We start from the raw sequence: 17,629 nt of genomic DNA, 5'->3' as shown, positions 1-17,629 counted from the left end.
CCAGCGCTTTCGCTACTCGACTCTCACACCTGCTCTCAGAGAGCACTCTTCAACAAACCGATATATGCGAGCAGTGGAACCACATTTCCCGCTCATTAAGTACCGCCGCCGAAGAAGTAGTCGGATTTCAGCGAGCCCGAAAGAACAACTGGTACGATGAGGAGTGTCAGGAAGCTGCAGAAAAAAAAAGATGCCGCCTACAGGGCCACGCTGCGATCGGGCGCAACGCGCGCTATGTGGGACCGCTATAGGGATCTGAAGAGGGAAGCGAGACGTATTTGCCGCAATAAGAAGAGAGAGGCCGAAATACGTGAGTGCGAAGAGCTTGAATTGCTTGAAGAGCAGGAAGAATGCCCGAAAAGTTTACCAGAGAGTTAGGCGACTTACGGAAGGTTTAAAGACCGGGGCGTACTCCTGTAAGAACAATAATGGCGACCTAGTAACTGATATCCAGAGCGTACTTAAATTATGGAGGGAGCACTTTTCCGCCCTACTAAATGGAAGCAGCACGGAAAGTTGTGGAGAAGAAGAACCCGAGCCCGCAGTCGATAATGACGGAGTCGACGTTCCACCGCCTGACTATGACGAGGAACGTATAGCAATAACGCGGCTGAAAAACAACAAAGCTGCTGGAGCTGACAGCCTGCCAGCTGAGCTATTCAAGTACGGCGGCGAGGAGTTGATAAGGTGCATGCATCAACTCTTGTGTAGAATATGGTCAGATGAGCGTATGCCCGACGACTGGAATTTAAGTGTGCTGTGCCCAATTCACAAGAAAGGTGACCCCGCCATTCGCGCCAACTACCGCGGGATCAGCCTTCTAGGCATAGGTTACAAGGTCTTATCGAGCGTACTGTGTGAAAGACTTAAGCCCACCGTCAATGAACTGAGTGGGCCTTATCAGTGTGGCTTCAGACCTGGAAAATCCACCATAGACCAGGTATTCACAATACGCCAAATCTTGGAAAAGACCCGCGAGAAAAGGATCGACACTCACCACCTATTTGTCGACTTTAAAGCCGCCTTTGACAGCACTAAAAGGAGTTGCCTATACGCCGCTATGTCTGAATTTGGCATCCCCTCAAAACTTATACGGCTGTGTAAAATGACGTTGAGCAATACCACCAGCTCCGTCAGAATTGGGAAAGACCTCTGCGAGCAGTTCGCCACAAAACGGGGTTTCAGACAAGGCGACTCCCTTTCATTTACTACAAGAGCGTGCAATTGCTGGCTTATGCCGATGACATTGTTGTTGTTGTTGTTGTTGTAGCGGCTACAACAACCCCGCCCAGATCGGTTGGTATCTCAGTCGTTGTCGTCAAGTTCCACTAACGGCAACCCTAGGAAGCGTGCAGCTTCTGTGGGATCTGTCCACAGGGACAGGGCCGTTAGGGTAGTCGGGTTTTCCGGGCATGCGAAGAGATGGTTCGAGTCATGTGGGGTCTCTCCGCATGCCGGACATTCGTTCGGCACATCCTCATTCAGCCTATTCAGGTAGGAGTTTAACCTGCTGCAGTAGCCGGAGCGAAGTTGAGCAAGTGTAGTGCGTGTCTCCCGAGGCAGATGAAGCTCTGTCTCGTCAATGTCCGGGGGTGGTATGCCTAGAACGGCATTCACAGGTCGAGAGTCTACATAACTCGAGACTGAGTCCCTGTGAATGCCGTTCAGGGCCTGTCTGTACGCTGTCGGGTCCAGAGGTTGCTTAATGAACCTCTGGACTTCGTCCGTCAGTTCATATAGATGCCTCCTGACGTGCCTAGGCGAGGGCTCCTCTGCAAGCAGCTGTCTGTTTGGGTGGCCACTTCTGTGGCTCCCGATCAGGAACTGCTTGCAGAGCATTATGTTGTTCTCCCTAACTGGGAGCATTTGCGCCTCGGCGTGCAAGTGATGTTCTGGCGACATCAGGAGGCATCCCGTCGCTGTCCTAAGTGCCGTATTTTGTCCCGTCTGTAGCTTCGTCCACTGCGTCCTACTAGTCCCTGGCGACCACACTGGCGCTGCGTAGTTCAAGACCGGCCGGCCTATTGCCTTGTATGTTGCCAGCAACGTTTCTTTGTCTTTGCCCCAAGTACTGCCGGCTAGCGACTTGAGGACCTTGTTGCGGCTCTGTACTTTATTGACAATAGCGGTTGAGTGCGCAGAGAAGGAGAGCAGGCTGTCGAATGTTACTCCGAGTATTTTGGGGTTATTCACCGTCGGAATTGGTGTGTCATCGACGTGAATCCCCAGCGGTAGCCTGACCTCCTTCGTCCAGGTTGTGAACAGGGTCGCGGAGGATTTCGTAGGGGAGAGGGCTAGACACTTTGCAGTGAAGAAGCGAGAAAGTTCGGAGAGATAGCCGTTTACTTTCGAACACAGGTCATCAATTCCATTCCCAGTCGCCATAATCGAGCAATCGTCGGCATAGGAGACAATCGAGACTCCCTCTGGTGGTTGAGGGAGCTTTGAAATATAAAAGTTAAACAGTAGCGGGGAAAGGACACCACCCTGAGGAACCCCCTGTTTTTTTTTCGCTGCTTACTCGTTTTGTCTCTGAACATTACCGACGAATGTCGACCACTTAGATAATTTGCCGACCACCGTTTGAGCCTCTGTGGGAGAGAGGAGGCCTCTATATCTTCTAGTAGCGTGGAATGGCAGACGGTGTCAAAAGCCTTTGACAAGTCCAACGCTACTAGAATCGTTCTCTCACAGAGACGGTTACGGTTAAGGCCACGAGTTATCTGAGTGTTTATGGCGTTAAGTGCTGTTGTTGTACTGTGCACTTTTCGGAAACCATGCTGATGCTTCGCTGGGGTCAGGTGATTTGTGAAGTACGGGAGTAGCAAGGCCTCGAGTGTCTTCGCTACCGGGGAAAGGAGTGTAATCGGACGATACGAATCTCCTTTGTTTGCCGGTTTCCCCGGTTTGAGCAGTGGGACCACTCTCCCCACCTTCCAGATGTCTGGGATGATGAGAGTGGCCATTGACAAATTGAGGACCTCCGTTAGGTACGCTACCCCCGCAGGACCCAAATTTTTCAGCATCAGCATGCATATTCCGTCGGGACCCATGGCTTTGGAGGCTTTCGCCTTCCCGATGGCCACCTGAACTTCACCGCAAGTGAAAGCAAGGGGGGCACAAGTTGTTGGCAGTTTGTGCAGCCTTCTGGTCACTAGGCGCTTGGCTTTGTCCACCGGAGGATGCAGTATGAACTGCCGGCTAAAATAGCTCGCACATCGCTCCGGGTCCGACGAAGCATGGTCGCCGAAGGAAATTTCGACTCTGTCGTCGTGCTTCGTCGGATTAGACAATGACCTCACGGTTGACCAAAGCTTGCTCACACCAGAGGTGAAGTTGCAAGTCTTCAGATGCTCCTCCCACTTCTTCCGCTTATGTACGTTTACAAGTTGCCGAATCTCCGCGTTGAGATCCCTGATACGGGGATCTCCGGGATCGGCCTGACGAAGGCTATCACGCTCATTGGCTAAAACAGCCGCTTCGGCAGGGAAGTTTGGACGTGGGTCCGATATGCACCCTGCCGGTATGAAGCGAGCAGCAGCAGCAGTGATAGCCCTGCGGAACTTACGATCACCGAGATGGACGTCGGTTGGTGTGGGGAGCGATGTGAAGGTGTTTTCAGTAAACTCCGCGTAACCTTTCCAGTCAGCTTTAGAAAAGTTGATATAGGTCCAGTGTTTGGCGGAGGCAAAGTCGGTTGGTTTATCAATCGAGATGACTATGGGTAGATGGTCTGATGCTAGAGTCAGCATAGGTCGCCACGTTATGCTGTTTATCAGACCAGCGCCGACTATTGTGATGTCTGGCGAGCTACTGCAGTTACCCATAATCCTGGTGGGTGCGTCGTCGTTCATTGTGCAGAATGTCGAATCGTCTATCTGCTCAGCCAAGTCTGTTCCCCTACGATCGTTTGACAGGCTTGAGTGCCAAAGATCGTGGTGCGCATTAAAGTCACCTACTACCATACGGTTTTCACCTCTGAGGAGCGCACCTATATCAGGGTGATATCCTGCCGGGCAGCAGGTGACAGGGGGTATGTATATATTAAATATTTCGAGCTCGACATCGCCTGACCGGATAGCGATGCCCTGACATTCTAGGGTGGTATCCCTGCGGTCGATGTCTGCTTCGATAAGACGATACTGCACGGTGTGGTGCGTGATGAACGCTAAGCCACCACCATTATCTCGCTCGCGATCTCGACGGTGCACGTTGTACCCGGCACAATTCAACAAAGTTGAATTGCTGTGCAACTTCGTGTCTTGGACCGCAGCTATTAATATACCATGCCGACACATGAAGGCGGTTATCTCCTCAATCTTGCTCTGTAGCCCGTTACAGTTGAATTGGAGGAGCTTCATGTGGTTCGGGAGACGTGTTGTGATGTGGGGTGTGAGTGAGGTGTATGTTCTTGCCGCCGTTGGCTGTGTGTGCTGCTGAGGTGATTGCCTCCCTGTGGTGGTAGTGGGGGGCGTCGCAATTGATGTCAGCGACCGAGCAGCGCAACACGGGCCCTCGAAGTTCCCCGTCCAATCTCGCGTGGTGCGCAGACCTGAACATGCCCTAAAGTGGCACCAGCCAAGGCAGGTGTTGCACTTGACTGATGTCACATTACGGAATATTCTGGTCTGACATACCGTGCAGATTGTAGGGGGAACCAGGAGTTGTTGGCGGCGGCGTGTGGGTGGTGGTGCGGTTGTGTGTGTTATGTGGAACGTACGACGTGGTCCACTGTCTGTGTGTCCGTAGTCCCGAGCAGACCCTGAGGTGACTCCACCCCTCGCAGGCATTACACTTGACTGAGGTGGAGTTGTGGTGTAATCGTCTTCGGCATACACAGCAGGTGTATATTTCTGGCCCAGGGTTTGACTCGATGCCAGCCCTGAGTAGGAGAATGCGTAGTGAATGTTGCCCTATGGACGGACAACTTCTGAGATACTTCGCCGACCTAAACGGGGTTAGATCGCCGAAACAACAGCCCTTGGTCGGGTGAAACCCGAGTCATTCCGGTACGTAGAACCGGCTGTCGTGGGAATGTGCCGATGACATCGACATCATCGGTAACAAAAACCGCGAAGTCTGTTCTGCCTTTTCCAAGTTGGATAGGGAAGCAAAGCGAATGGGTCTGGTGGTAAGCGAGGACAAGACGAAGTATCTCCTGTCATCAAACAAACAGTCCGCACATTCACGCCTTGGCACCCACGTCACTGTTGACTGTTGACAGAAAGTAGAGAATTTCGTTTACTTGGCAACCAGCATTAACACCGATAAGCATTGAAATCCAACGCAGAATCACTCTTGCCAACAAGTGCTACTTTGAACTGAGTAGGCAATTCAGGAGTAAAGTCCTCTCTCGACGTACGAAAACCACGCTCTATAAGTCACTCATCATGCTCGTGCTGGTATATGGCGCAGAAGCATGTACAATGACAACATCCGATGAGGCGGCTCTTGGAGTGTTTGAGAGAAAGATTTTGCGGAAGATTTACGCGTTGGCGACGGCGAGTACCGCAGACGATGGAACGATGAGCTGTATGAGCTTTACAACGATATGGACATAGTGCAGCGAATTAAAATACAGCGGCTCCGCTGGCTTGGTCATGTCGTTCGAATGTACACCGACGCTCCAGCTCTGAAAGAATTAAACTCGGAACCCGCTGGTGGTAGCAGAGGAAGAGGGAGGCCCCCACTGCGATGGAAAGATCAGGTGGAGAAGGACTTGGCTTCACTTGGCGTTTCCAATTGGCGTCAGTTGGCACAGAGGAGAAACGACTGGCGTGTTTTGCTGAACTCGGCCAAAATCGCTTAGGCGGTTACAGCGCCAAAAAAGAAGAAGAAGAAGTATTTATTTATATGTGCACATGTTGGTAACATCAAAGAATGTAAATAACAAGGAGGGAAATCTCGTTATAATTGTAGCGAAATTGCGCAACAGGGGCGTGTTTTCTCTTTTGCCCTGGTGCGTTTTTTAATTGGCTGAAAAGAGAGGGCACGCCCCTGTTGCGCACTTTCGCTACAATTATAACGAGTTGTCCCTTCTTGTTATCTACGTTCTTTGGTAACATTTCAATACTTGGTGTTCACAGGCTGGCAACACTTTAATTAAATTAGTATTATACTTGAAAACAATTGAATTGAGTACAATCATTTCTGAAAACCGGCAAATGTAAATAATGTAATGTAATAAATGTATGTATTCGACACTTAATACTGAGTACATTGAATCGATCCTGAGAACAGAGTCTTTTTGAGTACTGAGTACTTTGTAGTTATTTTTTGAGTACTGAGTTCTTTTGAGTACTCAGTATCGATACTTTTAAAAATCGAGTGTACTCGATCCTTGTGAGAATCGAGTTCTGAATACTTTTGGTATCAATACTGCCCAACACTAATTATTACATTTCGACATTTCGGTGTTTGGTGAGTCGTATTGTTTGATTGTTTGATTTCCGTTTGTTCTTGATTTCCTTCTGCTAAATAACCTCATTTCTATTTATTATTTGATATTTTTTTTTAATTCAGCATGAGTTGCTCATTAGCAGTGTTGCCAGAACGTTTTGGGTCAACCGGCTAAAAACGGCTTAACTGTTTCAACTAAATTTCACATGTTTTATTTAAATTAATCACAAGCAGAAAGACTAGTTCTTGAAGAGCACTCCACAACATTTGCATTTACTACAGAGTGGAAGGTTTTAACGCAAATGAATCCGGTTATGAAAGCCGTCAGGAGGAGGGGAACAACAAAGCTTATTTTTCCATAGCAAATCGAATTCGAGACAACATATGCACCTCTTTTTAAAAAGTTAGTAAAAACAAGTTCAATAATAAAAGCATCTTTTTTATGTAACCTCACATTTTATGTATGTATGTATCTATGTGCATACATCTATTAATTTTATATAAAAAGAATAAATTGTATTCAGTGCATTTCACAGTCTTATTTATAGATAATGTAAACAAAAACGCCTGGACTTCCACTTTGAAAACGTCGCGCAATATCCCTTCTGGTTGCCATTATTTGAGCCAATTTTTCGTGTTGCCCGTATTACCGCTCGCGAAAACACAGAAATCGAGAAAATTCATTTATGATACCTTTTACAATCATGCACAGTATATTTTTCTTAAATTTTTTATAAAATTTTATTATTTAAACCTACGAAAATAACAATCGAAACGTCCTGCGTCAACAAATTTGCAACTTAGAAAAACGGAACTACGATCGGAATGTAGAATAGGTATAATCGTAAATTTCGAAGATTGATCGAAAGGAAACGGAACGCAGAATACCAAAGTTGCCAAACGGAGAAAATTTCGATTCGAGTCGAAATGCAGAATAGGGCTGAATAAGTCAGTTTCACGCTAGTCCTTTTAAAGTAAATTTGTGCATAACATTTAGATATCTACTATTTGTATGTTTCACAGCATGCTTTCGATAAACATCGACTTCACATCACTGCGGTTGTGCTGGCTATTTCACACAATTAACAAGAAAATGATACCTTATTCTTTTACATAATCATGCAATGAAAATAAAAATTACATAAACGGATGATCAAACTTGACATTATTTAATAAAAATGTAATTTTTCCAAAATATCGTAAAGAAAAATCGATACATTTTCACACTCATTTTGCTATATCGTAAACTAAGTCGAAGCTACTTAGTAGAAGTCTGAAATGCGACATTGAATAGAGGGAAATTTTAAGTTGGTACTTAAATTTAAGTTGCAACTTTGTTAGTTTCGACTTAGTTGCTGGACTATGAATACGCGCCAATGATATGAAAGGTACTCTGCTGACAAAAAACTGTATTCGTAATGGGAATGCAATTTCAACCAGAGTCGACTTAGAAACCCGACAGATACTACGACAAAGAAATTGAAACGTATGATGAAGAAAGTCGGACTAACAAGAAATATACTTGTAGATCCTGTTTTTTGCCCATCTGAAAGAGCTTTAAAATTCTTTACAAATTTCTTACGCTTCAAATGGAACCGTGGACGCTAGCTGGCAGGAGAAACTGGCAAATTCCTGCAAATTTGCGTTCGTCGGAAATTTGCAAGTTTGCTACCATCTATTATTTTGAGTGATAATTCTCACTAGATTTAGGACGAACAAACCTACTGTCTTCCCAGAGTTTTACTTTACATCGAAATTTGTGCTCTTTTATTTTCATTTTCACGCATTTCAGTGTTGGTTCTTTTAACTCAAGTTGGCCTTCGGTTTTTGGAATTTAAATGAGTTCTCAGCAAAAAAAGTTTGTTTAAAAAAATACATATGTGTACTTGAAAATATCAATTTTTCCCTTACTTTAAAGCTTTAAGCGGGGGCAACAATGATGTTTTGTAATTAAGGCAGAATTGAATATGCGCTCTCTGGGAAGAGAATACCTGTAATATTTATTCCATGTATTGGCACTATATCCAAACACAAACGCGTGTTAAGCAAACAGTGAAACAATTTGTTATTTTCTAAGTTTGCGTATAAAATTTCACACTTAAATTTAAGACAGTCATAACAAACATTTTATGAAGAAATTCCCCGCTACGGTCTTCTTTAGAAAAATATATTCGTTTCAAATAAAAATAATCGAAATCGGCCCAATTTTATATAACCCTGCCTGACATGAAAACTTTCTCCGCGATAAGGCTAGTAGCCATTTCTAACAGATTTTGGGTCGCTTAGTCAAAACTGGAAACATATATATGTATTTGAATTTTAAGAAAACAAGGCAAATAGCAAAATCGGTCAAAAACGGCAATTTTTTTTTGCAAAACGGCTAACAAATCGGCTGCCGGCTAAACCGAAATTTCTCCGGCTGTTTGCTATAGCAACCGGCTAAATCTAGCAGGAAAACGGCTAAAATGGCAACACTGCTTATAAGGTACGAATGCGCCGTGAATTACGATAATGTGAACATGCTTTTAGTCTAAATAAGAGAACGCAAACAAACAATAGCTAACGTTTGGGTTTTTTTCTAGTATCGCTCATAAAAGGTAACGAAACATAACCGATTCAAATCACTCGGAAACATTTTCCAAGCGATAACTTTACTCCGCTAGCGTTCGCGATAACTAACTCGAACAAAACAACTGAATGCAGAGAAATAGGGAAACAAAGGAAACATAAAGTTAGTGCTCACAACACAAAACGAAACCATTCGTTTAGTGATCTAAAGTATGCGGAATGAGATACGAACTGATGCAGTAAAAAGAAACAGTTATACTTTCGGATGCAACAAATATTGTTTTTCCATTCACATAGATATTGTCGAAATTTCCAAGATAAACTTTTATAGAAAAGACTCATGTCTATAACGAGGGATTTTTTAAAAATATTATTTTGGAACTTTATTGTGCCAATATGAGTTATTATTTGTTAACTATTTAGACGATAAACAGTTCAGAGTTAAATTTAGATGTCCATTTATGGTTCGCCAATGAAAAATATTTCCCTAATCCGCAGTTTATGATTCTTGTTACGGTCTCATTTCGCTGCAATGTTAAACATGCTTTTTCGCACTCGTGAGTTTTCCTTTTACTGTTTTCCTATTCTATAAAGCCGTCATTTCCTTTGTACATAAAGTTTTTTTTAAGTCTCATAGAGAATAAATTAAAAAGCACGTTACGTTTCGTGACATTGAGTTTCGGTATACAAAATTTACAACCAAATCTTCAGAGTTCGTTCGTTTCAAGGAAATTATTTCAGCATTATAATATACAACGAGATTATTTTTAGTGGAATGCTTGTTAAGATTACGCAGTAGATTTTGACTCGTGTGTTTACCACAATTTTTTAAAGTCTGCTTAGAAATTGTCCACATTTCATTCCGCATACGTTAAAATACATACATTACGATCACTTACGATTGCATATGAATTTGAGTTCTGATGATTGCATCATTGAAGGTATTCTTTAATTTATTAAGAACTCTTAAACGATACGCGTGCTGACAGCCGTACCTAAATTAGCGCGTTGAGCGTTTCGCTTGTATCTTTATCTCTCTCTGACGCATTAAATTTATATACGCTAGAAGAAGAGAGGCCGACAGGCCCAACGCTTGACGCGCTTATTTAGGTATGGCTCTGACTATGTTGACGTATTTCGATGATCCTTTTTATGATATTGGAGACGAAATTGTTTACTGACAAATTTAAACTTTTTTATATATTTTTCCGTAAAAAAAATTGTGACAAGAATTTGTCATTGACACAGAATAGAGCCATAAGTCTGTCGTATTTTTTTAATTATTTTTTTCCTTTATTTTATTAAATTTTATTTTATTTGATATTTGAGGTTTTTTTAAATTTATTTAGATAGGTACATTTTTATATCTTAATTTTATTTTCTAGTTCGAATTTTATTTATTTGTTATGTTTATTCTTTTCTTTATTGCCTTTCCTTTATTTACGTTTTGTATTTAAAAAATTTTAAAAATTTTCCCCGCTAAACCCAAATAGAAAATCCAAATCTAGCGAAAAAAACTAAAATGGTAACGCTGATTGGGACCGATAGCACAGGTCTGCGAAGGTTTCTCCCTTAAAAAATTAATAAGCAATTTGGGTAGGTGTTAGGTAGAAAGCTACGAAAAAAATAATACAAAAATTCCATCACGTAAATTTGCCGAGAAAATTCGTTTTTTTATTTTCGTTAACGTTACTGCGTATTAATAAGGCTAACTTCGAATTTCCATAAGTTTTCCTGATATACTTGGTCTTTAGGGCTCTTTTTAACTAAAACTGTTGGTTTTTAGCCAACAATTTTATTCAAAATAAATAAATTTTATTTTTTTTCATGAAAGTTAAAAAAAAATAAAAAAATGCAGGTGATTATTATCTTTTATTAAACAGGCTTAGGATGGTTTTCTTTTTTGAAAACTAATAAGCAATTTGGGTAAGTATTAGGTACTAAGCTACGCAAAACATAATAATTTTTCCCAAAAAATTACGTTTTTTTCTTAGTGTTACCGTGGAGATAACTTATTATTAACTAAAACTCTAGCTTTTTGAAAAAACATTTTATTTAAACTAAGTACACGAGTTAACATGAAATTTAAAAAAAAAAATCTTAAATATGCATGTTTTTCCTTTGAAAAACAAATACGCAATTCGAGTAGGTATTAGTACAAAGCTACGAAAACATTCCATCAGGTAAATTTTATAAGGAAATTACTTTTTTATTTTTCTTAGTATTACCGCGTATTGCTGACGTTAACTTTGCATTTTCAAGAATTTCTGATTTACTTAGTTTTTAGGAGCTTTTTAACTAATAATAATAATTAATTGCTTTTTTAAGTAATCAATTTTGGGGTTTTCATGAAAAATGTTAAAACTGACTTTTTTAATTTTTCTTAATGTTCCCGCGTATAACTAATCAGGTATATGTAACCGGAACGACAAAGATTTATATCTGGCTAAGGACTGTCACTCTAGCATCACTCCCCAAAAACTCGTTGGGGAATTTATATGCAACAGCGGTAACTTCGACCTTACAAATGCCTTTCTGATTTATTTAGTCTCTTTGGGGATATTTTTGACTAATACTGTTTGTTTTTTACGTAAAAGTTTGATTATAGTTTGATTAATTTTTGTCTTTCCACAAAAATTGTTAAAAATTCAAAAATATGTAAGTCATCGATAAAAAAAATAGCGAAGTGCTAGAAAAACAAGGCTGTATTTTAATCTAACGAACCTAGATATTTAAATAAATAACGTAATTTTTTGAAGAGGAAAATAAAAACAAATTTCTCCGGACATTTCTCGAAGAAAATAAATTACTGGAGAAAAAAAAGCAAGCATTCTCCACGTGACAAAGAAATATAGAAAGTTTTCAGAAGATTAGTTAGAGGTTATACTTACATCCGTAACGGCATTCGGATTTGCCTTGTGCCGCAACAATAGATTTATAACCATTGTATGCCCTTGTTGAGCGGCTTGATGCAACGGTGTATAGCCGACATTTGTACTCATTTCGATATTAGCATCATTTTCTAGCAAAAACTTTACCATATTTATTTGGCCATAGTGCGCAGCTATATGTAAAGGCGTGTAGCCAGCTTTGGTGCGCTCGGATATGTTAGCCTGATGATCGAGCAATATTCGAGCAATTGCAGTTTTATCTTCTTGGGCACACAGATGCAGTGGCGTCAAACCGTTCTTAGCTTGCACATTTGCGTCAACGCCATGCTCCAACAATAAATTCGTCATGTCAACGTGCCCTTCCTGTGCGGCTAAGTGCAAGGGTGAAAAGCCGGACTTGCTTCGTACGTCAGGATCAGCGCCGTACTGTAAAAGTTGCTGGACAATTTCCATTTCATTTTTCTTGGCAGCAATGTGTAATGCGCTGTGGCCATTTTTTGCACAAAGTAGCGGAGAAGCGCCATGCTCAAGTAGTAAAAAGACGACCTTTTGGTGATCAAAGTGCGCTGCAACATGTAGCGGCGTAACATCGTTCTTGCCTTGGCAATCGATCTTAGCACCTCTTTGCAATAGCAAAGCCACAACTTTGTCTTTGCCATATTTAGCTGCCAGATGCAAGGGTGTAAAGCCCTTCTTGGTGACCGTATCTAATTGCGCATTATTTTCTGTAAGCAGCTGTACCACCTCTTCTTGTCCCTCCTTAGCTGCGATATGCAAGGGTGTATACATGTCTTTAGTTGTAGTATTGACATTAGCGCCATGTTGCAACATCAGCATAATTATGTCGATATTACCAAGCCTTGACGCAACATGCAGTGGGGTTTGGCCTTCCCGGGCACGCGCCTCCACTTGGGCTCCATTTCGTAATAAAATTCGTATAATGTCAGTTTGGTTTGCTCTGGCCGCCAAATGCAGTGGCGTCTCTCCACGAACGGTGGGTGCGTCGGGGATAGCATCGTGTTGCAACAGATATATAACGATATTCATGCAGCCCATGAAACTAGCGACATGCAATGGGGTTAAACCAGACTCTGTTGTGGCACTTATGCTGGCTCCATGTTTTAGTAACAGCTCAACCACATTAATGCGGTTCTTTTTACAGGCGATATGCAAGGGCGTAAACCCATTTAGGGCGCGGGCATTTGGATCTGCATTGTAATTTAGCAGCAGCTTGGCGACGCGCACATGCCCGCAATGTGCTGCAACATGCAGCGCTGTTAGATAGTCGACAGTAACCTCATCGACGGGCGCCTTATGTGCTAACAATAACTGTGCTGCTTCGTCATGCTCGCCCTGCGCAGCCATATGAAGCGGAGCGAGACCATTCTTAGTCTTCGAAAGTATAGGGGACTTATACGCAAGTAATTTTTCGATTACTTCCACGTGACCCGATCGTGCGGCGCAGTGAAGCGGTGTGAGACCATCACGCGTAGTAGAATTTATGTTTGCATTTTTTGACAGCAACAGCTCCAGAATATTAGTTTTGCCCCATTTGCAGGCAACGTGCAGTGGTGTTATATTATGTTTTGCGGTAAAGTTTACATCCGCTCCATGCTCAATCAGTAACTTAGCAATATCAACGTTGCCGTAATGTGCTGCAATATGCAGGGGCGTGAAGCCAGACTTGGATACAATGTCGGGACTGGTTTCGCTTTGTAGCAGCAATGTAGCCGCGTTAACATCGTTTTTCTTAGCCGCAATATGCAACGCTGGGAGACGAACTTTACCTCGAACATCGCATTCCAAAAGCACCGCGACGACTTTGTCGTGGCCCTGTTGCATGGCAACAGCTAGTGGCGTGAATCCGTCCTGCAAATGCAAAAAAAAGTATATACTACATATCTGTGTTCATATGGAATAGTAGCTTATTTCAAAAGGCTGGCTTTAGTATGATGTGGCATTCCCTTTACCCTATCCCTATCATAAATAAAAATTCACTGAGGATTTTTTACTTTAAATGGCAGAGTTGAGCTGTCAAAAAAGTGTCTAACAGCTCTTTCGAAGCTCGAATTTCCTCCTTCCAAATTTTCGACGAAAATGCTACTCCCTGGGAGTTAATTATTGGAGGATTTCTTTCTCGGGAGAAACAAATTCCCGGAGAACAGACTCCCCGGGAGTAAGTATTTAGAATTTGGCTGTATATCTATGATCTCAATTGCTTATAAGAAAACTAATATTTATGATATCTTGAAATGTTATTCAAAATCAAATATTGGTATTCTTTTTGATAAAAAAGTCGAATACATTATTTTAAATTATGAGCTAAAATTAACGAGAATGACCAAAATGACCTAGTTCACTTAGGCGATTTGAACTAGATTGATCGATCACCAAAATGAACTAAAAGTCCTAACTCTACTCGGCAGCAGAGTGTCATAGCTCAATTGTGCCACCTCACTGAGCTGACTCATTGAAATGAGCTTGAGTCATTGAGTTAACTCGCTAAAATTCAGTGAGTTACCCAGACCTACTACCTGGACTGAGCTTAGTAGCAGCGTTCTGCTATCTTATTTACGAGCACATGCGCAAGCAAGATCGTTAACTCGTTTTTGTTCACCACTATGAGTCAGTGTTGCCCTTTTAGCCCTTTGGTGGTTAGATTTAGCTACCACATACTTTTTTTGGCCACATAAATTTAAAATTGTCCCTAGGCCTTTTTTAGCCCTTTGGAGAATTTATTCATACTTGGCATGAAAAAGTGGTATATGCTTAATTTTAGCTCATTTTTCTTTCATTTATGTAAGTGATGAATTTTTAAACTAAAGCTGGGATCCCACGATTGCCGCAATACACCAATTATTGCCTCATTTTATGCCCCAATCGTGTGATTTCACAATAAATTAACTCATGCGGCAATAGAGGCCGATATTGTGCTTACTGTACCCAATCAAATACGGCCCGTGTGCGGCAATCGTGTGATAGGTCGATTGACAATGATGTGTCAATAAAAATTTCAAAAATGCGGCAATTTTTATTGTGTTCTTGTGCGGCAATTGAATTGAACAATACACAACAACATTTACATTTTTTTAACTAATTTATATATTTTCCTCATTAAGTGTCCAAAAACTACATCCTTGCTTTCGTAAGTAACCTACCTTTTAATTTAATGTACATTCTAATCATAATTATTTTTTAAGCTTTAACATGGAGTCCGACGACGAAATCTTGGCTGCGATGGAAAATGCAGTGAGCTCCGAATTTTCAAGTGCATCCTAAGTGCATCAAAAAAAGGAAGAAGCCGAGTGTTACTTCATTGTGGGCTTATATTGCCATTAATGACTTGATACTAGCTGTAGAGGCGCACCCAGTATTTGGCAATATTCGTCCTCAGACTACAAAGATCGGACCAAAAGAGACCAAGCGTGGCGCGAAATTAAAAAAAATTTCTCGCATATACAGAGGAAGACTGCAAAGGGAAATGGGCCAATGTAAAAACGGCATTCCCAAATATAAAGAATAAAATACAGACAAAGTCTGGTCAGGGGGCAGAGAACACCCAACCACATTGGCCACACTGGAGCGCTATGCAATTTTATAATCGACATGACTTAACAAAAAGTACATACTCATTGTCAACATTAGATGCCCACGAAACACAGCCAGGCTGCAGCACTTCGCTAACTTCTTCCACTCATGAAAAAGGAAAACTACAACAAACCGACATACTGGAGCGTGCAGTCAAGTACCTAGAGGCAGAAGAAGACAATAGGCATACGATCGGTATGTATTTGGCATCACAAATGCGTGAAATTGCAAAAACAAACAGAAAGGCTGCTAAAAAACTGCACATAGATCTTGTAAAAACTGCAATGGAAGCTTCTTTGGAAGCAGACTACGACAATTAGTTTTGTATTATGTGAATATATGTACATATAATAATTTAATTTAATAACATGAATTACAAGAAATGAATTGAACAATTTGACTTTTATAGCTTACACTGTAAGAGTTTTCAGTTTTTTTCTGGGGAATAGTTTAGCCTAAGATTTTGTGAAAGCATAGATTTTATATATAAATGTATTTTCTCAATTTTCCCAGGCTGGCGATTTTAAATGTTTTTTTCAAATTCAATGTAACTGCAATTAATTTAAATTGGAGTATTGTTATGATCAAAAGACCTTTTTGGGATTTTGAGTGCGAGGAATCTGAATCTACAACATATTTTTACCGAAAACGGCAAAAGCAAAAGTTATGAAACCTTACCCAGGTCGAAACTTCACTGCAGGACAACGTATATTTAATTACAGGTTGTCTCGGGCAAGACACAATAGGCGAACTACCATGGCAGTATAAATTTATTTAAAAAAAAAAAACTTAAAAGTTCAATACAGCCCACGACAAAACGGTAGAACCTCAACATTTTGACCAGTCTTGACTATTTTTCTTCCACTTATTTAATCTTCATTATTTTTGTATAAAAGTATAGCTTATTGTCTAACAAAAACTGCATACATCCAAATTCCAAGCTTCATACAAAAATTATAAACATTTCTTAAACTTTTGAACACAATCCCACGGTTTTTAATTTGGATTTCTGGAAAAAAAATTGTTATGTATCTACGGTAGATGCTTATAGTAAGGTATATATAAATGAGTTTTTGAAAGGGGCGTCGCACATCCCACAGGCGTGAAATATGATGAATTTTGGTAAGGTTTGTATGCATGAGTATGTAAATGGGGAACGTGGAGCATATGCGTCGAATTTTTAGTCAGCCATAAATTGGGAACCATAATTCACATGAACTTGAAATTCGGTATGCAGACATACATATATATGGGAGTTGTTTAGAGTAAAGTATATATAAATGAGTTTGTAAAAGGGGGATGTATGTTGTATGTATTCATCAATTATGTATATCACTCGAATATTTAAAACGCTGTCTCACAGTCTTTATACCATTTCGAAGATTAAAACGTTTTTTTTTTTATCCCGCGATGCTGTTAAGCGAAAAATGTTCATTCATAATGAACAAATCTCCTTCCGAAATAAACATTCTACCGGAAAAGTGGAGCTATACTAAAACAGTTAAGCGAATAGGCAGATAAACGGAATGTACCGTAGTACACTTATTTTAATTTAAAAATTCTATCGTTACCTTAATCCACCTATTATTAATAATGAAACCAGATTTGTAGTACAGAATATAATCACAAATATATAGTAGTTGAAGCACGATGAAGCTAAAAGTATGGTTCATAAGGATGCCTTAATTTAAACAGAAAGAAAATAGTTCGTCTCCTTTAATTAATGCTGAACTGAATATTTGTACTACTGTTTTATATTATGATTTGTTTTCCCCCGAACAACGTCGGATGCTCTGCTAGTATAATTATAAGATTTCAACAACAATAATAATATTAAAAACAAAACTGTTGCAACTTGAACTTCACATAGAACGTTGCAGTTATCGTCGAAAAATAAAAAACTATACACTCAAACTTCAAATATATACGTGAGTTTTCATTGGACACAAGTTTTTGCTGCTTTGCTTTCAAACAACAACAAATTTGCACATAATGAGCCCGCAATATACAAAGCAGATGCAATTGTTTTATTTTTTTTATTAGGAATACGCCATTTTTACACAACAGAGAAAAAAAAATAGAGTCAGAAGACAGCGCAACACCTTATGGTCACAATTGCCGCATGCGCGAACAATCGTGTGATAAGTTTGGCTTTTCGCGAACTTGCGGCAATCAGAATTATA

General features: G+C 40.8%; 1 protein-coding gene across 3 annotated transcripts in view; it reads right to left on the bottom strand.

The window, feature by feature from the left end:
* The window catches only part of LOC118745758 (ankyrin-3), a 282,737-nt gene that overhangs the window by 98,663 nt on the left and 166,445 nt on the right, over positions 1-17,629 (bottom strand). For all 3 annotated transcript variants that reach the window (XM_036479408.1, XM_036479409.1, XM_036479411.1), the window contains one exon: positions 11,859-13,727. In XM_036479408.1, coding sequence (XP_036335301.1) covers positions 11,859-13,727 — 1,869 coding nt within the window. The remainder of the gene's footprint in view (positions 1-11,858; positions 13,728-17,629) is intronic.

The sequence above is a fragment of the Rhagoletis pomonella genome, unplaced genomic scaffold, assembly GCF_013731165.1.
Source record: "Rhagoletis pomonella isolate Grant_MI unplaced genomic scaffold, Rhpom_1.0 Rhpom_scaffold_00009, whole genome shotgun sequence".
NCBI lineage: Eukaryota > Metazoa > Arthropoda > Insecta > Diptera > Tephritidae > Rhagoletis > Rhagoletis pomonella.
The sequence above is the reverse complement of the archived record's forward strand: the minus strand, read 5'-3'. Positions and strand labels throughout refer to the sequence as shown.